The 24,342-nt window shown below is 45.4% G+C and overlaps 1 protein-coding gene across 1 annotated transcript in view; it reads left to right on the forward strand.

The window, feature by feature from the left end:
• Positions 1 to 24,342, forward strand: part of LOC124622598 (carboxylesterase 4A-like) — a 140,650-nt gene that overhangs the window by 71,962 nt on the left and 44,346 nt on the right. Inside the window, exons 6-7 of the mRNA XM_047148351.1 lie at positions 8,263 to 8,428; positions 17,441 to 17,622. Coding sequence (XP_047004307.1) covers positions 8,263 to 8,428; positions 17,441 to 17,622 — 348 coding nt within the window. The remainder of the gene's footprint in view (positions 1 to 8,262; positions 8,429 to 17,440; positions 17,623 to 24,342) is intronic.

A 24,342-nucleotide genomic window follows, 5' to 3' on the forward strand; every position in this document is an offset into this window, starting at 1 on the left:
TCTCTCATGCTTCTCCATATTTCGTCCCTTGGGACTCTGTCATATGCTTTCTCCAAATCAATGAAAGCCATATGTAGATCGGCTTGTAGCTACCCGTGTCTCTCCACTATCCGTCTTAAAGCATATATTGCACCAGTCGTTCCTCTTCCAGGCATGAACCCAAACTGTCGGCCCACTCATGGGGTGGTAATTACCAAGTCCGGGTGGTGCTACTCTTTCACCAATGGCGCGAAGTGATACAGGATTTTGCAGGGGGTTCATTACTTGTTCTCGGGTGGCTGGCGCCGATGCGAAGGTGCTACCATGTGCTTGTTTGCACATTACGGCGATCCTCCCTCGTGGTGATCAGACTTGGTGGACTGGAACCTCAACGACGAGTATGTCTACCTTCACGTCCCCGTGCAGTCCAGCGCAGCGCCACTGTCACGTCCGAATGGCCCACAAATTTAGATATTATATGATTCGACCAGCCACACGAACTCTGACAGGTGCTGAGAACACTGTCTCACATGAACACGCGGCATCTCCGTGTCTTCCAACGTGGTCTGACGCTGTTCATGCCCCTGTATATCCTACGAGGCCTGGTGATAACAGTAAACACGGACAACACTGACACGCTGTGGTAGCAGCTCTACCTGTCACGGAGAATGTATGCACCTGGCGATGGTGAATAAGTTTGCGAAGTTACGAGGGTCGTTCAATAAGTAATGCCCCACTTATTGGTGCTTCACACCTGACGTTTTTTCTGTGCACCGATGAATTTTCGAACCGTTCTGGCAGAGGGCAGAGCCGTAGTACAGCGTCAAAATGGCGTCTACATATGACTCACTTTACAAGCAGCGTGCTGCTATTGAATTCTTGTGTGCAGAAAAAGAAACGGTGGTGACCATCCATAAACGTTTGTGTGCAGTGTATGGCGACGCAGCAGTTGATGGAGTACAGTTGGGCGATGGGTAAAGAAAGATACAACCTCTGTAAATGCAGAAACAGAGCTCCTTGATCAGCCACGCTCGGGACGTCGCCAAATTGGGTTGGACATCACTTCCCCATCCACCCTACAGTCCAGACCTGGCACCCTCGGACTTCCATCTCTTTGGGCCGCATAAAGATTTTCTACTGGGAACACAGTTTGAAGATCACTCATGCAGTGAAAACGTGGCTACGCCTACAGGATAAGAGCTTTTACCAGCAGGGAATACATGCTCTTCCACAACGTTGGCGTAAGGCCATAGAACGTGAAGGAGACTACATAGAAAAACAGGACGTGGACATGTTGATGTACATTGCACCAAATTCTGACACTTAACAATAAATATGTCCTGAGAGAAAAAGTGGAGCATTACCTATTGAACGATCCATGTACACTGACAACCAACGATGTCTTAAATCTACTTCACTTCTTTTGTCAGACAGACTATATACGTAAACAATTTAATGAGTAATGCTGCGAATACCAACAGAATTCTAAACCCTTTTGGTCTGTGGCATCAGTTATTTGCAGGTAAATAAAAATCAGAAATCAAGTTTTAATTCACCAAAATTCATACGAGCACAAGCGCATTCTCATACAAAGATATTACGGATTAAGGGAGACACAGAACTCTTTTCTTATGCTCTACATTATTGATAAACTTCCATATAGTGTTGATTAACTAAAAATATCAAAAACTAGGTATAAATTGGAAGTAAGAAGAGGCGGCATTACATTTCTCTTTATACTCCGGAACTCGACGTTTCGACCACTCTGTTCGGATCTTCTATAGGAATCTTCCGATCTCTGCGGGCTGTTGAATGGTTTCTCTTCGTTATTAGTGCAATCCTTCAGAAGAATAGCGTAGGACGATTTTTTGTCAGGGGCGTAAAAAGACGCGTTATCGGACTCGAACGCAACACTCCTTTGAAGAAAAATGTAAAATCTGTGGTAGCAAACACCAAGGAGAGTGCGATCAGAATATATGTTTTAGTAACTTACGAGTGCTAGCCAAGGAAAGTTATAGAAGGAAAATTCGCAGAAGTAGTCAAAATCTCTCGGAGAGCGTGCAATTGACGGCTACGGGCATCTGAGCACGTGGCTTTTTGCCACCCAGCTACGGCTCACGAGGGACATCACCGACTATCGGGAAGCCACTTCTGTTTCACAACAAGAATAATATTTTTACAACATTCCCTATCTCTGTCAGTACATGCAATCCGTACCTGCTGAATGACTATGGACCAGTACGTCCACTAATAGCAGCCTAAAGACTTTCACCAAATGACTCCACTTTTTTCGAAAAAAGAAATGTTATGGGTGGACACGATACTGATTTTCGATCCCCAACTTGCTTCCTATACCAACTCATCAGTTTCGCACACCTTCTCTTCTTGGAGCACCATCGTACACAGTATATTGATTGGAAACGCCAGTCCAAGCACCCAATACCATACTCACTAATCACCATTCTAGGTACCGACTCCCCACATTCCACGCACCTCCATGCCTTATGCAACCTATCCTGCCGGAACTTCAGCCAAGTTCCATCAACTCAATAGTGAAATTCAAAGTGAAATACACTCCAGCTTCCTGTCTTAGTCAACAACGCTTCACCTCACCGCATCCTCCCATTTCCTCCCTCTTGCGTGTTCTCCCCCTCAGTATCTCTTACCTGCTGCTCGTGCTTCCAAAGGCCCCTATTCTAGTACTCATCAATCCAGCCTCTATTATGATCATTTTCGTACCCCACCAGCATCACTATTGTATCGTAGCATCATCATCAGTGATTTCATAGAACAGAAACCAGTTTTTAGCATCTCACTTAGACAGTGAACTGACATCACTTAGTTCCAGTAAAATGTGCGTAGAGGAATTAAGGGCAAAGTTTAATCAGATTTTAAATTGTGGTGTCGAGAAGTATGTGCCTAGTAAGTGAATAAAGAACGGGAAAGATTCACCATGCTTTAAAAGTTCGGAATATGCTCAGGAAGCACAAGCTGTTCCACTCGCGGTTCAAAAGAGAACACGCAAATTAAGACAAGAAAAGATAAGTAGAGATTCGTGCGTCTGTGAAAAGATCTGTGCGGGAAGCGTACAACTACAGCCACCGTCACACTTCAGCAAAAGATCTGGCAGAGAACCCCAGAAAATTCTGGTTTTACGTACAATCGCTTAGTGGGTCTAAGGCTTCCATCCGGTCACATGTTGACCAGTCTGGTGTGGCAATTGAAGATTAGCAAAGGGCAAGCCGAAGTTTTAAATTTAATCTTCAAGAAATCGTTCATGAAGGAGAACTATATAGGTATATCGTCGTTTGACTATCGAACAGACTCCTGTGTGGACAACATGGTAATAAACATCTCTGGCGTAGAGAAACAAGTGAAGCAGTTGAAAACAAGTAAGTCACCAGGTCCGAATGGAATCCCAATTTGGTTTTCAAAGAGTAATCTACGTCATTGGCCCGTCTCTTAACTTGCATTTATCACAAATCTCTCGCCCAGCGCAAAGTTCCAAGCGACTGGAAAAAAGTGCAGGTCACTCCCTATTATATCTCTTTAAAAAATAAGTATAACTATTTATTTTTAGAGGAAACACTCTCCTAGCAAATTCGTTTGTTCTTTGATTTATCGTGATCTGATACTGATTTTTAGTGAGGTTAGTTTTTACGTTTAGCTTTAAAAAAAATACAAAAGAGATATAATAAGCAAAATAATGAATTTCGTAGGTTGCCAATTACGTATTATATCTGGTTTTATCGAGGGCCAGGCTCCCTACAAATTACTGTAAATGCAATAGCGTAGTATTACTCAGCTCCAGTTCACTGATCTGAAATTATTACTATCACAGAAAATAGACTTCTAATAAAATTATTTCACTGGTTTCCTTCAATTAATCTCACTGAATATTTTTACATAATTTTTTCCGCTCCGGCTATCAGACATTGTGCTGTGAAAAAATATTTTTAAATGTACCGCGTAATGGCGGCTAATTAACAGTCAGAGATCACTGTTACTCGCTCCGCAGCAGTTGGAAACATGCTAAATAATTTTCATTAAATAGTCTTTTCATAAGATAAATGTGGCGTAGGTTGTTGAAATAACACACGGAGATCACTTTATACTAATATATTCTTACTAGGACACAGTTTATGTTGTGACTTGGCAAGACAGCCAAGCCACTATGATTGGTAGCCGAAAGGCACGCGTTAAGCTGACGCAGGCTGGCGTGAGGTCTGGAACATTTAAGGAAGTTAGACTTTAGCAAAAAAGGTCGTAGCTGTTGGAATACTTAACTTTAATCCATAATTGGTGAACATCGGTCTGACGGTACATGCATCACAAGATAAATAGCAAATGATAATGGCGCCTTGCTAGGTCGTAGCAAATGACGTTGCTGAAGGCTATGCTAACTATCGTCTCGGCAAATGAGAGCGTAATTTGTCAATGAAACATCTCTAGCAAAGTCGGCTGTACAACTGGGGCGAGTGCTAGGAAGTGTCTCTAGACCTGCCGTGTGGCGGCGCTCGGTCTGCAATCACTGATAGTGGCGACACGCGGGTCCGACGTATACTAACGGACCGCGGCCGATTTAAAGGCTACCACCTAGCAAGTGTGGTGTCTGGCGGTGACACCACAGTTTACTCCATAAATATTTGCAATTACGTTACGACAGAAACAAATGCTAGCGCAGCACAATAGCTTGCGTACCTTATTCCTGCTAACATCAGAACGAACAGAACAAAACAGACTAGACAGAAGAATTAGCATTGCATTGTGTTTCATACTCTTACAAAGACGATTTTTCTTTAACATTAATACTGTATAACATGTTATATGTCCTTAATGTTCTGTAGAAACTGAAATTTGTTGAATCTGAGTATGCCTGGTTAGGTGTAAGAGAGGGCCTGAAGGCCCTAATCTTGCCAGGTAAAATAAATGCATAAATAAATAAATAAATAATACTTCTTTTAATTACTTACACATTATAATCTCATACATCTATCGATCTATATTGTATATTTTTACAGTTAGTGTTATTATCTTTCGCAGATAAATCGATGTTTGCAGTTCATTTTGAGTCACATATAGTCATTTTTATTTATGTTTCACGTCGATAATGGTGAATATTGCAAAAGGGACACTACATCCCATATATTAGAAGGGCAAAAGAACGGATCCGCAAAATTACCAACCAATATCTGTAACATCGCTTTGCTGCCGAATCCTTGAAGATATTCTCAGTTCGAATATAATAAATTTCTTGATACCAAGAAGCTTATGTCCACGAATCAGCATGGTTTTAGAAAGTATCGCCTGTGCGAATCTCAGCTTGCCCTTTCCTCACACGATGTACCGAAGAGCAACAGGCAGACTCCATGCTTTCGTTTCACACGGTGCCCTATTGCACGCTGTTAAAGAAGGTTTGAGTGTATGAAACAGGTTCAGAGGTATGTGCATGGCTTAAGTTATAGAATCCAGTATGTCGTCCTTGACGGCGAGTATTCATCAAAGATAAGGGTATCGCCAGGAGTGCCCCAGGGAAGTGTGATAAGACAGCTGTTATTCCCTGTAAACACAAATGATTTGGCGGACAGCGTGGACAGCAACCTGTGGTTGTTTGCAGATGATGCTGTGATGTAGAGCAGGGTGTCGAAATTGAATGACTGTTGCAGGATACGAGATGAATTAGAAAAATTTCTAGTTGGTGTGATGAATGGCAGAGAAGTCTAAATGTAGAAAAATGTAGAATGTGGATGAGTAGGCAAATAAAACCTTTAGTGCTCGGATGCAGCATTAGTAGTGTTTGACGGTCAAGTCGTTTATATATCTGAGCGTAACGTTGCAAATCGACATGAAATGGAACGAGCAAGTGAGGAGTGTGGTATGGAAGGCGATTGGTCAGCTTCGGTTCATTGGGAGAATTCTAGTAACGTTTGGGTCATCTGTGAAGCAACCGCATATAAAACGATAGTGAGACATGTTCTTGGGTAGTGCTCGTGTGTTTCGCATCCGTACCAGGTCGGATTAAAAGAAGACACCGAAGCAATTCAGAGGTGGACTGCTGGATTTGTAATTGGTTATTTCGAACAACACGTGTTATGGAGAAGCTTCGGGAACTCAAATGGGAATCCCTGGAGGGAAGGCGGCGTTCTCTTCGAGAAACAGTACTGAGAAAATTTAGAGAACCGGCATTTGAGGCTGAGTGCCGAACGATTCTACTGTCGCCAACATACATTGCTCTTGAAGGATTACGAACATAAGATGATAGAAATTGGGGCTCCTACGGAGACATGTAGGTAGTAGTTTTTCTGTCGCTCTACTTTCAAGTGGAAAAGGAAAGTAAAGGACTAATTTGCGCAGGTCGCACCAGTGTTTAAGAAGGGTAGTAGGAGTAATCCATCGAACTACAGACCTATATCATTGACGTCGGTTTGCAGTAGGGTTTTGGAGCATATACTGTATTCAAACATTATGAATCACCTCGAAGGAAACGATCTATTGATACGTAGTCAGCATGGTTTTAGAAAACATCGTTATTGTGCAACGCAGCTAGCTCTTTATTCGCACGAAGTAATGGCCGCTATCGACAGGGGATCTCAAGTTGATTCCGTATTTCTAGACACCGTTCCTCACAAGCGACTTCTAATCAAGCTGCGGGCCTATGGGGTATCGTCTCAGTTGTGCGACTAGATTCGTGATTTCCTGTCAGGAAGGTCGCAGTTCGTAGTAATAGACGGCAAATCATCGAGTAAAACTGAAGTGATATCAGGTGTTCCCCAGGGAAGCGTCCTGGGACCTCTGCTGTTCCTGATCTATATAAATGATCTGGGTGACAATCTGAGCAGTTCTCTTAGGTTGTTCGCAGATGATGCTGTAATTTACCGTCTAGTAAGGTCATCCGAAGACCAGTATCAGTTGCAAAGCGATTTAGAAAAGATTGCTGTATGGTGTGGCAGGTGGCAGTTGACGCTAAATAACGAAAAGTGTGAGGTGATCCACATGAGTTCCAAAAGAAATCCGTTGGAATTCGATTACTCGATAAATAGTATAATTCTCGAGGCTGTCAATTCAACTAAGTACCTGGGTGTAAAAATTACGAACAACTTCAGTTGGAAAGACCACATAGATAATATTGTAGGGAAGGCGAGCCAAAGGTTGTGTTTCATTGGCAGGACACTTAGAAGATGCAACAAGTCCACTAAAGAGACAGCTTACACTACACTCGTTCGTCCTCTGTTAGAATATTGCTTCGCGGTGTGGGATCCTTACCAGGTGGGATTGACGGAGGACATCGAAAGGGTGCAAAAAAGGGCAGCTCGTTTTGTATTATCACGTAATAGGGGAGAGAGTGTGGCAGGTATCATACGTGAGTTGGGATGGAAGCCATTAAAGCAAAAACGTTTTTCGTCGCGGCGAGGTCTATTTACGAAATTTCAGTCACCAACTTTCTCTTCCGAATGCGAAAATATTTTGTTGAGCCCAACCTACATAGGTAGGAATGATCATCAGAATAAAATAAGAGAAATCAGAGCTCGAACATAAAGGTTTAAGTGTTCGTTTTTCCCGCGCGCTGTTCGGGAGTGGAATGGTAGAGAGATAGTATGATTGTGGTTTGATGAATCCTCTGCCAAGCACTTAAATGTGAATTGCAGAGTAATCATGTAGATGTAGATGTAGATGTAGTGGTACAAGGAACCCTCCGCCACGTGCCATACAGTGGAATGCGGAGTATCGGTGTAGATGTACGTGTGTAAATTAATCAAATTCTTTAAAACTAATAAAATTTTTATCAACGTGTATTATTTTAAAAATATTTTTGCCTGTGTTTAATATTATCAAAATTTTTGTTTAAATTACATAAAAACTGCGACTGCACAGCTGTTTTATCTGCTACAAGCCCGTTTCCCAGCGGAGAAAAAGGACTTTAGGCAGTTATGCTCCTCCAGGAGACGCCTGGAGGCTCATACGTAAATCACAGCAGACATATCGAAACATGTTTTTGAAGAGTTTAAAGAGAAATATTACTCGTCCTATCAATTGAGATGATTTTACCTTCAAGAACAAGACCGACGAAAACCTGCAGACTTATACATGGGTTTGAATGAACGTTGACTGAAACACATTCACGCGTGAAAAACACGCACACGTAGACACACGCCTGCAAAGACTTTTTTTTAATGGAATCAAGTTTTTCTTTGCTTTTTCTTCTGTACGTTTCTACTTGTATACTTCGTGTCGCTTGAGACGCCTCAAAATGACTGCGGCCCCGCTGTGTGCGTGTGTGTGCAGGAGGAGGCGCAGCTGCCGCTGCTGGTGTGGATGCCCGTGATAGAGCCGGATGTGGAGGGCGCCTTCATCACGGAGTGGCCCGCTGCCGCCTTGAAGGACGGCCGCTTCAGCAGGGTGCCCGTCATCACCGGCTTCACGTCTGGCGACGGGATGGAGGCAGTCAGTCGTGAGTTTCTGCTCGTACACCCATTAGCGCTAATGTTAGGTGTCCCGTTCAGGGAAAGTCGCAGTTACTCGGATACCTTAAAGTCCAACAGATACTGTCGTACTGGGGATCGCCGAGGAAACTGAGATATGTATCATGAGATACGAGCGAATCCATCAAGAAGGAGAGTTAGAAAACGAATTTGCCGTTTTGAAAATACACATAGCGTTCCAGTTAAAAATTAATACCATCTGTTGATTTGAGGATCCTTTTCATGATGGGACGGTTTAGAAGGCACGAGAGCATCACGGAAATCGTCAAACTCTGCTGGCAGACGGAGACATCTTGCGTAATGAAAAGGTCTGCTGTTGAAATCAGAAGAGTATGTGCTTCAAAGAAAACTGCATCAAAAAATTACTAGACTAGACCTTTCTTTCTCCAAAAGAGTATGCGCTGTTTAGAAAGTTCCTGGCAGATTAAAATAGCGCGACAGGCTGGAACTCAAAGCCAGAACCTTGCCTTTCGGGGGCAATGCTTTTATCGCCTGATCTATTCATGGATAGCAGGTAACCCACTGTGACAGCGTCACGTCTGTCAGTATGACCTCTGCAGACTAGCCCTGATGGGCCATTTTGTACTGGCCAACCACCGTGTCATCCTCTTCCAATGAAGTCATTATGATGTAGTGTTGTAATACTTCGCAATTGGGCAACGCTGAAGGGGGGGGGGGGTACGAATGGACTGTCAGTATGAGATCCGCAGACTAGCCCTGATGGGCCATCCAGTGCTGGCCAACCACCGTGTCATACTGTTCCAATGGAGTTGTTCTGATGTGGTATTGTAGTACTTCGCCACTGGGCAACGCCGAGGAGGGAAGAATGTTTGGACTGCCGACGGAAGCCACGGGAAGTGCGGACACGAGGGCATCCGAACCCCATCCAGGAGTGGCTTGTGAATGTGTTTGGCTCCCTAGAGAAATATTACCTTGAGTAAAGTTTGGAGACAATGAGAAGAATGCCCCCAAGTCAAGGATCCCTGTGGACACTGGGACGAGGCGTACATTCAATAGCCGCGCGGCTCTCCCTGTCGGAGGTTCGAATCCTCACTTGGGCATGGGCGTGTGTGGTTGTCCTTAGCGTAAGTTGGATTAAGTCGTGTGTAAGCCTAAGGACCGATGACCTCAGCAGTTTGGCCCCTTTAGAAACTAATGAATTTCCAAAAGATTTCGTACACTCAATAGCGGGCAGAACTCACAGAGGGACGGCATATGAAGCGTTGGGCACAATCTTGAAACTTGCACTGCATCAAAAGTTCGGAAGATGACAAGAAACATCCCGACAAGTCATGGAGCCATGTAGACACTACGAGAGGCGTAGACACAAAAGCGCCCAGAATTCACTCAGGGTAGTGCGTGAAATCTTGGTTTGTTTGAGAGGTGTTGGGCTGCATAAAAAGGCTGACAGACCATAAGAAAGACGCCTACAAATCACTAACGCCAGAAGGCACTCGGACGAAGCAGAGACGTAAGGGCGTCCTGACTTAAAAGAGAGATAGCTGTTACGAACAAATGAGTCTGTTGTTGTGTGGTAGCTATCGTGACAACTCGGCAATGCGAGCAAACATCTGATCAATGTGTTGGATCTATTGTGACCAGCGCTGGGAATGGCCTTGACTTAGAATACAGCAGTAAAACGATGTTCCCGAGTCAAATGCCAGCCCCGAAGAGATCGGAAATCTCCACCCAGAACTGGGAGGCGTGGTCGCGAAACGACAGGCAGTCATTCGGCTTTCCAATGGCAATACCGCGGCTACGAAAAATTCGGGCAGTCTGCTTTCTAGGAAGAGAGCGATGAGATGCGAAAGGGCCGTCGATAACACAGCGGAAAAATAAGAACAAAAGGAGACACGCCAACTCATTGCCTACTTACACTCATGCTCATAAATTAAGGATAATTGCAGAATGTGGTTCCACACAACGTGGCACTACACAAAACTGGCGCTAATAGCATAGGGACATATGGAACGCACACGACACAGATCTGTAAGTCCACGGTATTGGTGATAAGTTGAGGAAACCGTCCCGAAACACATGTGCTACTAAACGCCACTGTTTCCTCCCCATGTACCCCGACGTCAATATGGGATATGATCACCATGCACACGTACATAAGCCTTACAACGGGTTGGCATACTCTGGATCAGGTGGTCGAGCAGGTGTTGGGGTATAGCCTCCCATTCTTGCACCAGTGCCTGTCGGAGCTCCTGAAGTGTCGTAGGGATTTGAAGACGTGCAGCAATACGTCAACGGAGAACACACCAGGCGTGCTCGATGGAGTTTAGGTCCGGAGAACAGGCAGGCCACTCCATTTGCCTGATATCTTCTGTTTCAAGTACTCCTCCACGATGGCAGCTCTGTGGGGCCTTGCGTTACCATCCATCAGTAGGAAGGTGGGACCCAGTGCACCCCTGAAAAGGCGGACATACCGGTGCAAAATGACGTCCCGATACACCTGACCTGTTACAGTTCCTCTGTCAAAGACATGAAGGGGTGTACGTGCACCAATCATAATCCCACCCCACACCATCAAACCACGACCTCCATACAGGTCCCTTTCAAGGACATTAAGGGGTTGGTATCTGGTTTCTGGTTCACGCCAGATGAAAACCCGTCGAGAATCACTGTTCAGACTATACCTGGACTCGTCTGTGAACATAACCTGGGACCACTGTTCCATTGACCATGTACAGTGTTCTTGACACCAGGCTTTATGGGCTATCCTGTGAACAGGGGTCAGTGGAATGCACCTTGCAGGTCTCCGGGCGAATAAACTGTGTCTGTTCAGTCGTCTGTAGACTGTGTGTCTGGAGATAACTGTTCCAGTGGGTGCGGTAAGGTCTCGAGCAAGGCTACCTGCAGTACTCGTGGCCGTTTTGGGGCGCTGATAGTGAGATATTGGTCTTCTTGTCTTGCTGTACACTGTGGACGTCCCGTACTGTAGCGCCTGGACACATTTCCTGTCTGATGGAATCGTTGCCATAATCTTGAGATCACACTTTGTGCCACACGGAGGGCCCGTGCTACGACCCTCTGTGTTTGACCAGCCTCTAGTCGCCTTAGTATTCTACCCCTAATAACGTCATCAATCTGTGTTCTTTGAGCCATTTTCAACACACAGTCTGAAAACGTCTGCACACTTACTCGCTGCACTGTACTCTGACATGCACAAACACACCTCTGCGTATGTGGGCTGCTACCACCGTGCGACGACTGCAGACAAAATGCACCGCATGGTCATATCCCGAGGTGCATTAAACCCGCAAATCACCCACTAGAGCGTTGTTTCACCATGTATCAGCATTATTCTTAATTTAATTAGTATGAGAATGGCTGACAGTACCTCGCTTCCATTAAGGAAGAAACAAACTCAAGTACTTAATTCGTATGACAAGAGAGATTTTTATCTGAGAGTGGCTTCCCACTCTCCTGAATTCTAGAAAGGCTGCCGGCCACAGCAAACAAAATTCTATAGCGCGCTTCTCTGACCGAATAGCTTTGGCTCGGAAAAATGCGGAGTTTGCGGACTATCTGTCCTTCACGTGTTTCACTAGCCCTTGGCGGCTCCTTTCTTAGATATGGAAACGAACCCCCAGAGAATAGCCTGAAGTCACCGAAACTCGTCAGTCGCTTCCTCGGCTCATTGCGCGACCCAGACATGCAGCTACAGAAAAATTCAACATCACCCAGTGTGGTAAGAATTTTAAAACAATAACTGACAGCTTAATCATTGCAATCACTGTGGTTGCTCATAATCAGCTTTGATCTGCATTGACGGGAAAAAAATCATAATACCGAGAAGGACCTGTGTGACGTCAACGAAAGTTGACAGGAGTCTTTCTACACCGCAGAGATGATGTCTTTTCTAGTTTCTTGCCAGTAACGCTAGTACGCCACTATGAGTGCGCAAAAAAGGTTTGCTTTACATACACGCTATAACGGTCGGAGCGTTAGTTACCTTCGAGATTGGACGTGGTGAACTGATGTTGGTCAAGAATGCCTTTAAGGCGACAAAGACAGCATTATCAAGACCTCACTGAGTGAACAACGTCATGCACTAGGGCTACGAGAAACTGGATATTTCTTCTGCGATATTACAGAAAGAGTTGGTAGGAATGTAGCCACTGTACGTGATTGCTGCCAGCGATGGTCACGACAACGTACGTTCGCAAGAAAACCGGGCTCCGGACGGCCACGTGGCACTACTGAGAGGTAAGATCGTCGTGTTCGGCGTATAGCCAATTTCGGTAGCAGTTGGCACCGCTGTGACGCAACGAACTCTTGCGAATAGGTTACCTCAAGGACAGCTCCAAGCCAGACGCCCTGTGAAACGCCCCCTTAGAAAATTTATTGAATTTCTGTGCTGATAAACCTCTTACATTATTTGATTTTCAAACAGCTGAGCAAAACTGAACGTACTCAGACATTACTCTCTTTACTTATTCTGATCAGCACTAAACTGACACACAATATTTTTAGCGCAACGCAATCTGACTTTCAGTAATCCCTACAAAAGAATGGCCCTGACTAACATTAACCTATACCTTTCACAAATCGCTTACAAAAATCTTCGTTACTCGAACTACTGCAATACAGCGAGCGCCACTACTGCCAGCTAAATAAAAGATTCAAACTACTGAAGACCCTAACTACTGATAGGCATAGTTAGCAAATGAAAGATTTTGATAGAGAACAAACAATGTATTTACCTTAATAGTGTTCAAAAGTCATAATATATATATAGCAGTTCATGGCATCCAGTCTTACAAATGTACTGTTTCTGATGGACACACGTCCAGATCATCCGCTCTCAAAAATCCGCCATCTCACTTTCCCACATCCACCACTGCTGGCGGCTCACCTCCAACTGCGCAACGCTACGCGCTGTTAACAGCCAACTGGCCAACACTACAATAGCAAATTACAACAACGCCAACCAGCCACAGACTGCACACAGCACAGCCAGTGATTTTCATACAGAGCGCTACGTGGCGGTGGCGTTACCAATATAAGAACCTAAACAGCCTACTTACACCTGTAGCGTGCATTCCACTGACCTCAAACCACCGCCATTTGCGACTCCAGTGGTGTCAAAGGGGAGCTAATTCGAGGCAGGGTGGAGGTCTGTTGTGTTTTATGAAGAAATTTGTTTCTGCCTTGGAGTCAGTAATGACCGTAGGTTGGTTAGAAGGAGGCCAGTTGAGGACCTGCAACCAACCCGTGTGTGTGTTAGGCACACTGAATCTGGAACTGGAGTTTAGATCTGGGTGCGATTTCGATTGACAACAGGAGCACTCTTGTGGTTATCCCACGCACCCTGATTGCAACTTTGTGTGTAAGTCTGGTGATTCGACCTGTTGTGCTGCCATTCATGAACAGCATTCCAGGGTGTGTTTTTCAACAGGATAACGTTCGACCACGTACTACCGTTGTAACGCAACATCATCTACAGAGTGCCAACAAGTTGCCTTGACCTGTTCGATCACCAGACATGTCTACAATCGGGCACATAAGTGAGATCATTCGACAACTCCAACGTCATCCACAACCACTATTAACTGTCCCTGTGTTGACCGACCAAGTGCGACAGATGTGAAAGTCCACCCCAAAACTGATATCCGGCACCTGTCCAACTCAACGCATGCACGTTTGTTTGCTTGCATTTAACTTCTGACGGTTACACCGGTTACTGATGTACCAGCATTTCACATTTGCAATGGCTTATCTCGCGCGTACATTAACCTTGATCTTGCAATGTTAACCACTTAAATATGTTACCTAGACAAATATATTCCAGAAATTCCATTAGTCTACATTAATAATTTTTTGATGTTTTGATTTTTTGCCGTCACAGTATGTAATCAGTACAAGAATGTCTCAGAAATGAAAATTAAATCAAAGGAGTGAAATAATAATGAGACGAATCAGCCCGTAATGGAGTGACGTCAACATACATTTTTCTACATGTTTAGAATCTGCCATTCATTACAACAAATGAAACTCTTTTATAAGTCATCCTGTATTCTACTACAGCCACTGAATGATGACACTTCTCCGTTCAATACAGCATCATCAGCAAAGAATTGCAGAGTGTTGCTCATCCTGTTTGTCAGATCATTTATGCATGCAGAGAACGGGAGGCGTGTGTGTGTGTGTGTGTGTTTTGAGGGCCTTATGGATGGCCAACGGCGAGGTTATCAGCACCCTAACAATGATTAAAATAAACGAATGTGGATAAGAACGAAAACTATCGTACACGCATGCCCACGAAATGACCACACACAATCACTCCATCGCACAGGCACTATCACAGGCACTGAAACCAATGAGGAGGCAAGATAGCTAATGAAGAAATTAGAACAGAGGGAAAACCAAACACAGAAGAGCTAAAAGACAGCACAGGGAAATGTGGCTGGCTGACCACTTACAAAAAACTTCGGTGAGCCAGCCACCCTGTTGACACTTTAAAAACACATCCCCAGAATCTTATTCACAAAACTTTAAAACTCGAACCACATTCGTTTGAGTATTGCATAAAATAGACTGCAGATCCACCGGCAAATCTGCTGCATTCCGCTGGTCAGCAAATAAAATGCAGTGCAATAAAATGTGCTGCACCGTGATCTGCACGCCACAAGCACCGCACATCGGAGAGCCCTCTCGCCGGAGTAAAAATCCGTGCGTCATAGGCGTGTGGCCGATGCGGAGACGAGTAAGGAGGACCTCGTTTCCACGACGTGGCTGGAAGGAAGTAGACCACGGGCGAGGTGATGATGATGATGATGATTGGTTTGTCGGGCGCTCAACTGCGCGGTCATCAGCGTCCGTACAAAGTCCCAATCTTTACGCAGTCCAATCTAGACACTTTCACAAATGATTATGAAATCATGAGGACCGTGCAAAGACCCAGTCCCCGGACGGAGAAAATCCCCAACGCGGCTGCGAATCGAACCCGCGACCCCTTGATACAGAGGAAGCAACGCTAGCCACTAGACCACGAGCTGCGGACAACGGGAGAGGTCCTACCGCACTTCCCTGGAGCACTGACAACGATAATTTTGTCCCCGATGAACACTTTTCTTCAAGGACAACATACTGACCTCCGTTACTTAAAAATCTTCGAGCCAGTCACATACCTAAGAACCTACACTATTGGCCATTAAAATTGCTACACCAAGAAGAAATGCAGATGATAAACGGGTATTCATTGGACAAATATATTATACTACAAATGACATGTGATTACATTTTCACGCAATTTGGGTGCATACATCCTGAGAAATCAGTACCCAGAACAACCACCTCTGGCCGTAATAACCACCTTGATACGCCCGGGCATTGAGTCAAACAGAGCTTGGATGGCGTGTACAGGACAGCTGCCCATGCAGCTTCAACACGATACCACAGTTCATTAAGAGTAGTGACTGGCGTATTGTGACGAGCCATTTTCTCGGCCTCCATTGACCAGGCGTTTTCAATAAGGTGAGAGGTCTGGAGAATGTGCTGGCCAGGGCAGCAGTCGAACATTTTCTGTATCCAGAAAGGCCCGTACAGGACCTGCAACATGCGGTCGTGCATTATTCTGCTGAAATGCAAGGTTTCGCAAGGATGGAATGAAGGGTAGAGCCACGGGTCGTAACACATCTGAAATGTAACGTCCACTGTTTAAAGTGCCGTCAATGCGAACAAAAGGTGACCGAGACGTGTAACCAATGTCTCCCCATACCATCACGCCGGGTGATACGCCAGTATGGCGGCTACGAATACACGCTTCCAATGTGCGTTCACCGCGATGTCACCAAACACGGACACGACCATCATGATGCTGTAAACGGAACCTGGATTCATGCGAAAAAATGACGTTTTTCCATTCGTGCACCCAGGTTCGTCGTTGAATACACCATCGCAGGCGCTCCTGTCTGTGATGCAGCGTCAAGGGTAACCGCAGCCATGGTCTCCGAGCTGATAGTCCATGCTGCTACAAACGTCGTCGAACTGTTACTGCAGATCGTTGTTGTCTTGCAAACATCCCCATCTGTTGACTCAGGGATCTAGACGTGGCAACACGATCCATTACAGCCATGCGGATAAGATGCCTGTCATCTCGACTGGTAGTGGTACGAAGCCGTTGGGATCCAGCACGGCGTTCTGTATTACCCTCCTGAACCCACCGATTCCATATTCTGCCAACAGCCATTGGATCTAGACCAACGCAAGCAGCAACGTCGCGATACGATAAACGGCAATCGCGATAGGCTACAATCCGTTCTTTATCAAAGTCGGAAACGTGATGGTACACGTTTCTCCTCCTTCCACGGGGCATCACAACAACGTTTCACCAGGCATCGCCGTCAACTGCTGTTTGTGTATGAGAAATCGGTTGGAATCTGTCCTCATGTCAACACGTTGTAGGTGTCGCCACCGGAGCCAACCTTGTGTGATTGCTCTGAAAAGCTAATCATTTGCATAGCACAGCATCTTCTTCCTGTCGGTTAAATTTCGCGTCTGTAGCACGTCATCTTCGTGGTGTAGCAATTTTAATGGCCAGTAGTATATTCTGAATGATTGGACTTCTATTAACAGTCTACAGTGCGGAACTGTGCGAGACGTTTTCTGGAAAACTAGAAGTATGGAATCTGCCTGGTGCCGTTCATCCAAGGTTCACAGGATATGGTGCGAGAAAAGGACAAGTTGAGTTTCGCGTGAGTGATGCTTTCCAAATATGTGTCGATTTAGGGATGTATGCTTTCCTCCCTCAAGGAAATTTATAAAAATATGCTCAAGAATTCTACAGCAAGGATATGCTGAGGATATGGGTCTGTAATTTTGCGGTTCCATTCTTTTATCTCTATTGTATTCTTGCCTTGCACCATTCGCGGACTGGATGGGAAGGGATGGGTAGGGAACGGACAGTGGCAGCTGGTTCACTCGCCACAGGATTGGACTGTGGTAAGCAGCGCGCCTACTGTGTGTTGCAGGCAAGCGGTACCTGGACGACGCGGCGGCGCTGCAGCAGCTGAGCGACAACTTCGTGGCGGCGGTGTCCCCGCAGCTGCACCTGCCGACGCCGCAGCAGCGCGAGGAGGCCGCCCTGCAGCTGCGCGACTTCTACTTCGGGCACGAGAACATCACCACCAGCGACGCGCAGGCCGTCGTCGACGTAAGTATTTCGCGACGCAAAGCTGTGAGCCCCTGCCATACCCACCACACGTCTTCTTTTAAGTGCATCACAGCTTCATACAACGATTTTTGTCCTTACTGGTCATGAAATGGTACCGAATGCCCGTGGAAGCATCGTATACTGACTTCTACATCTACATCTACATTTAAATTCCGCAAACCACCCAACGGTGTGTGGCGGATGGCATTTTACGTGCCACTGTCATTACCTCCCTTTCCTGTTCCACTCGCATATGGTTCGCGGGAAGAACGACTGTCGGAAAGCCTCCGTGCGCGCTCGAAACTCTCTAATTTTACATTCGTGATTTCCTCTGGAGGTATAAGTAGGGGGAAGCGATATATTCGACACCTCGTCCAGAAACGCACCCTCTCTCAGCCTGGACAGCAAGCTACACCGCGATGCAGAGCGCCTCTCATGAAGAGTCTGCCCCTTGAGTTTGCTAAACATCTCCGTAACGCTATCACCCTTACCAAATAACCCTGTGACGAAACGTGCCGCTCTTCTTTGGATCTTCTCTATCTCCTCTGTCAACCCGACCTGGTACGGATCCCACACTGATGAGCATTACTCAAGTATAGGTCGAACGAGTGTTTTGTAAGCCACCTCCTTTGTTGATGGACTACATTTTCTAAGGACTCTCCCAATGAATCTCAACCCGGCACCCGCCTTACCAACAATCAATTTTATATTATCATTCCACTTCAAATCGTTCTGCACGCATACTCCCAGATATTTTACAGAAGTAACTGCTACCAGTGTTTGTTCCGCTATCATATAATCATACAATAAAGGATCCTTCTTTCTATGTATTCGCAATACATTACGTATGTCTATGTTAAGGGTCAGTTGCCACTCCCTGATCCAAGTGCCTATCCGCTGTAGATCTTCCTGCATTACGCCGCATTTTTCTAATGCTGCAACTTCTCTGTATACTACAGCATCATCCGCGAAAAGCCGCATGGAACTTCCGACACTATCTACTAGGTCATTTATATATATTGTGAAAAGCAATGGTCCCATAACACTCCTCTGTGGCACGCCAGAGTTTACTTTAACGCCTGTAGACGTCTCTCCATTGAGTACAACATGCTGTGTTCTGTTTGCTGAAAACTCTTCAATCCAGCCACACAGCTGGTCTGATATTCAATAGGCTCTTCCTTTGTTTATCAGGCGACAGTGCGGAACTGTATCGAACGCCTTCCGGAAGTCAAGGAAAATGGCATCTACCTGGGAGCCTGTATCTAACATTTTCTGGGTCTCATGAACAAATAAAGCGAGTTGGGTCTCACACGATCGCTGTTTCCGGAATCCATGTTGATTCCTACAGAGTGGATTCTGGGTTTCCAGAAATGACATGATACGCGAGCAAAACACATGTTCTAAAACTCTACAACAGCTTGATGTCAGAGATATAGGCCTATAGTTTTGCGCATTTGCTCGACGACCATTCTTGAAAACTGGGACTACCTGTGCTCTTTTCCAATCATTTGGAACCTTCAGTTCCTCTAGAGACTTGCGGTACACGGGGATGAAGGGTACACTGAGCATGGAAGGTCAAGGCCTCTATAATGTCACTCCTTAAACACAACAACTAGCAATTCAAGAAATAAGTTAACAATTTATTTTAGACCACATTAATCAAATAGTTAACATACAACCAACATTTGGCCATCATTAAGACAATACCGAAAAATGACAGCTTCGTTCTTAAGCATGCACCAAATTACAATTACTTAACGAACAGTAAATTGCATCAGAAGTGATTTAAATAAATGTGGAATGTGGCACGAAATATATATATATATATGAGCAATAACAGAAGTAAGACATTACACTTAATATAATTCATTGGCAAGCAAATTTAATTTTTTTTTTTAAATTATACATGCGAGTTTATCAAACGGGCTGTGACACCGGCTGACCTGAGTAAAATGTGACTTAACTTACCTCGCAGAAGACTGGAAAAAAAAAAAAAAAAAAAAAAATGGTTCAAATGGCTCTGAGCACTATGGGACTTAACATCTGAGGTCATCTGTCCCCTAGAACTTAGAACTACTTAAACCTAACTAACCTAAGGACATCACACACATCCATGCCCGAGGCAGGATTCGAACCAGCGACCGTAGCGGTCGCGCGTTTGCAGACTGAAGCGCCTACAACCGCTCGCCCACTACGGCCGGCAGACTGGAACACAAACAGACCGTAGAAAACACGACAAACACCAAACAAACATCAAGTAGCATAAGTTAAGAGATCAATAATGTCATCATCATCATCATCATCATTTAAGACTGATTATGCCTTTCAGCGCTCAGTCTGGAGCATAGTCCCCCTTATAAAATTCCTCCATGATCCCCTATTCAGTGCTAACATTGGTGCCTCTTCTGATGTTAAGCCTATTACTTCAAAATCATTCTTAACCGAATCCAGGTACCTTCTCCTTGGTCTGCCCCGACTCCTCCTATCCTCTACTGCTGAACCCATGGTTCTCTTGGGTAACCTTGCTTCTCCCATGCGTGTAACATGACCCCACCATCTAAGCCTGTTCGCCCTGACTGCTACATCTATGGAGTTCATTCCCAGTTTTTCTTTGATTTCCTCATTGTGGACATCCTCATGCCATTGTTCCCATCTACTAGTACCTGCAATCATCCTAGCTACTTTCATATCCGTAACCTTAACCTCATTGATAAGGTAACCTGAATCCATCCAACTTCGCTCCCATACAACAAAGTTGATCGAAAGACTGAACGGTGCACAGATAACTTAGTCTTGGTACTGACTTCCTTCTTGCAGAAGAGAGTAGATCGTAGCTGAGCACTCACTGCATTAGCTTTGCTACACCTCGCTTCCAGTTCTTTCACTATGTTGCCATCCTGTGAGAATATGCATCCTAAGTACTTGAAACTGTCCACCTGTTCTAACTTTGTTCCTCCTATTTTGCACTCAATTCGTTTATCTCTCTTTCCCACTGACATTACTTTCGTTTTGGAGATGCTAATCTTCATACCATAGTCCTTACATTTCTGATCTAGCTCTGAAATATTACTTGGCATACTTTTAATCGAATCTGCCATCACAACTAAGTCATCCGCATATGCAAGACTGCTTATTTTGTGTTCGCATATCTGATTCTCAACCAGCCAGTCTATTGTTTTCAACATATGATCCATAAATAATATGAACAACAGTGGACACAGGTTGCAGCCTTGTCTTACCCCTGAAACTACTCTGAACCATGAACCCAATTTACCGTCAACTATAACTCCTGCCTGACTATCCATGTAAAGGCCTTTAATTGCTTGCAAAAGTTTGCCTCCTATTCCATAATCTCGTAGAACAGACAATAACTTCCTCCTAGGAACCCGGTCATATGCCTTTTCTAGATCTACACTCCTGGAAATGGAAAAAAGAACACATTGACACCGGTGTGTCAGACCCACCATACTTGCTCCGGACACTGCGAGAGGGCTGTACAAGCAATGATCACACGCACGGCACAGCGGACACACCAGGAACCGCGGTGTTGGCCGTCGAATGGCGCTAGCTGCGCAGCATTTGTGCACCGCCGCCGTCAGTGTCAGGCAGTTTGCCGTGGCATACGGAGCTCCATCGCAGTCTTTAACACTGGTAGCATGCCGCGACAGCGTGGACGTGAACCGTATGTGCAGTTGACGGACTTTGAGCGAGGGCGTATAGTGGGCATGCGGGAGGCCGGGTGGACGTACCACCGAATTGCTCAACACGTGGGGCGTGAGGTCTCCACAGTACATCGATGTTGTCGCCAGTGGTCGGCGGAAGGTGCACGTGCCCGTCGACCTGGGACCGGACCGCAGCGACGCACGGATGCACGCCAAGACCGTAGGATCCTACGCAGTGCCGTAGGGGACCGCACCGCCACTTCCCAGCAAATTAGGGACACTGTTGCTCCTGGGGTATCGGCGAGGACCATTCGCAACCGTCTCCATGAAGCTGGGCTACGGTCCCGCACACCGTTAGGCCGTCTTCCGCTCACGCCCCAACATCGTGCAGCCCGCCTCCAGTGGTGTCGCGACAGGCGTGAATGGAGGGACGAATGGAGACGTGTCGTCTTCAGCGATGAGAGTCGCTTCTGCCTTGGTGCCAATGATGGTCGTATGCGTGTTTGGCACCGTGCAGGTGAGCGCCACAATCAGGACTGCATACGACCGAGGCACACAGGGCCAACACCCGGCATCATGGTGTGGGGAGCGATCTCCTACACTGGCCGTACTCCACTGGTGATCGTCGAGGGGACACTGAATAGTGCACGGTACATCCAAACCGTCATCGAACCCATCTACCATTCCTAGACCGGCAAGGGAACTTGCTGTTCCAACAGGACAATGCACGTCCGCATGTATCCCGTGCCACCCAACGTGCTCTAGAAGGTGTAAGTCAACTACCCTGGCCAGCAAGATCTCCGGATCTGTCCCCCATTGAGCATGTTTGGGACTGGATGAAGCGTCGTCTCACGCGGTCTGCACGTCCAGCACGAACGCTGGTCCAACTGAGGCGCCAGGTGGAAATAGCATGGCAAGCCGCTCCACAGGACTACATCCAGCATCTCTACGATCGTCTCCATGGGAGAATAGCAGCCTGCATTGCTGAGAAAGGTGGATATACACTGTACTAGTGCCGACATTGTGCATGCTCTGTTGCCTGTGTCTATGTGCCTGTGGTTCTGTGAGTGTGATCATGTGATGTATCTGACCCCAGGAATGTGTCAATAAAGTTTCCCCTTCCTGGGACAATGAATTCACGGTGTTCTTATTTCAATTTCCAGGAGTGTATAAAGCATAGATACTATTCCCTGTTCCACTCGTAACACTTCTCCATTATTTGCCGTAAGCTAAATATCTGGTCCTAACAACCTCTAAGAGGCCTAAACTCACACTGATTTTAATCCAATTGGTCCTCAACTAATACTCGCACTTTCCTTTCAACAATACCTCAGAAGATTTTACCCACAACACTGATTAAAGACATACCTCTGCAGTTGTTACAATCTTTTCTGTTTCCATGTTTAAAGATTGGTGTGATTACTGCTTTTGTCCAGTCTGATGGAGCCTATCCCGACTACCAGGCCATTACAATTATCCTGTGTAGCCATTTAAGACCTGACATTCCACTGTATTTGATGAGTTCCGATTTAATTTCATCCACCCCAGCTGCTTTATTGCACTGCAATCTATTGACCATTTTCTCCACTTCCTCAAATGTGATCCTATTTCCATCATCATTCCATACCATTGTTCAACGGAATCTGAAACATTACTGATCTTATTTTCACCTACATTGAGCAACTTTTCAAAATATTCTCTCCATCTGCCCAAGGAATCTACAGGATTCACCAGCAGTTTTCCTGACCTGTCCAAAATACTTGTCATTTCCTTCTTACCTCCCTTTCGAAGACTGCTAATTACACTCCAGAATGGTTTTCCAGCAGCTGACCCAATGTCTCCGACCTGTTTCCAAAGTCTTCCCAAGATTTTTTCTTGGATGCTGCAATTATCTGTTTGGCTTTGTTTCTTTCTTCAACATAACTTTCTCTGTCTACCTGAGTTCTAGTATGTACCCATTTTTGATACGCATTCTTTTTCCTTTTACGGGCTGCCTTGACTGTGTCATTCCACCAAGCTGTTTGCTTCATCCTACCTCTTCTCACTACTGTTCCAAGACATTCTTTAGCCACTTATAGTACTGTGTCCCTGTACCTTGTCCATTCCTTTTTAAATGACTGTAATTGACTACATTCAACTAACTGGTACCTTTCTGAGATGACTGTTATGTACTTGTGCCTGACTTCCTTATCCTGAAGTTTCTCCACTCTTATCCTCCTACATATGGACCTGACCTCCTGCACTTTTGGCCTCACAATACCAATTTCACTGCAGATTAAATAATGATCAGTGTCATCAAAGAATCCCCTGAATACACGTGTGTCCCTCACAGCCTTCCTGAATTCCTGATCTGTTATTATATAGTCAATGACAGATATGGTTCCCCTACCTTCCCAAGTATACCGATGAATGTTCTTATGTTTAAAAAAGGAGTTTGTGATTACAAGCCCATACTGGCACAGAAATCCAAGAGTTGTTTCCCGTTCCTGTTGGCCTCCATATCCTCTCCAAATTTACCCATAATCTTTTCATACCCTTCTGTTCGATTTCCAAACCTGGCATTAAAATCACCCATGAGCAGAACACTGTCCTTGTCCTTTACTCTAACAACTACATCACTGAGTGTATCATAAAAACTATCCATCTTATCTTGATCTGTGCCTTCACAATGCGAATATACTGACACAATCCTAATTTTCTTGTTAGACACTGTCAAATATATCCACATCAGTCGTTCGTTTACATACCTTACTGCAACTACACTGGGTTCCATTTCTTTTCTGATGTAAAGCCCTACACCCCATTGTGCTATTCCTGCTTTGACTCCTGACAGGTAGACCTTGTATTTTCCCACTTCCTCTTCTTTCTCACCCCTTACCCGAATGTCACTAACAGCTAAAACGTCCAGCCCCATCTTACTTGCAGCCTCTGCCAGCTCTACCTGCTTCCCAGAGTAGCCCCCATTGATATTAATAGCTCCCCATCTCATTACAATTTGTTTGCCAAGTCGTATCTTAGGAGTCCCTGGTTTCAGTTAGAGGTGGGACTCCGTCACCTC

This window comes from Schistocerca americana, chromosome 7, assembly GCF_021461395.2.
Source record: "Schistocerca americana isolate TAMUIC-IGC-003095 chromosome 7, iqSchAmer2.1, whole genome shotgun sequence".
Lineage (NCBI taxonomy): Eukaryota > Metazoa > Arthropoda > Insecta > Orthoptera > Acrididae > Schistocerca > Schistocerca americana.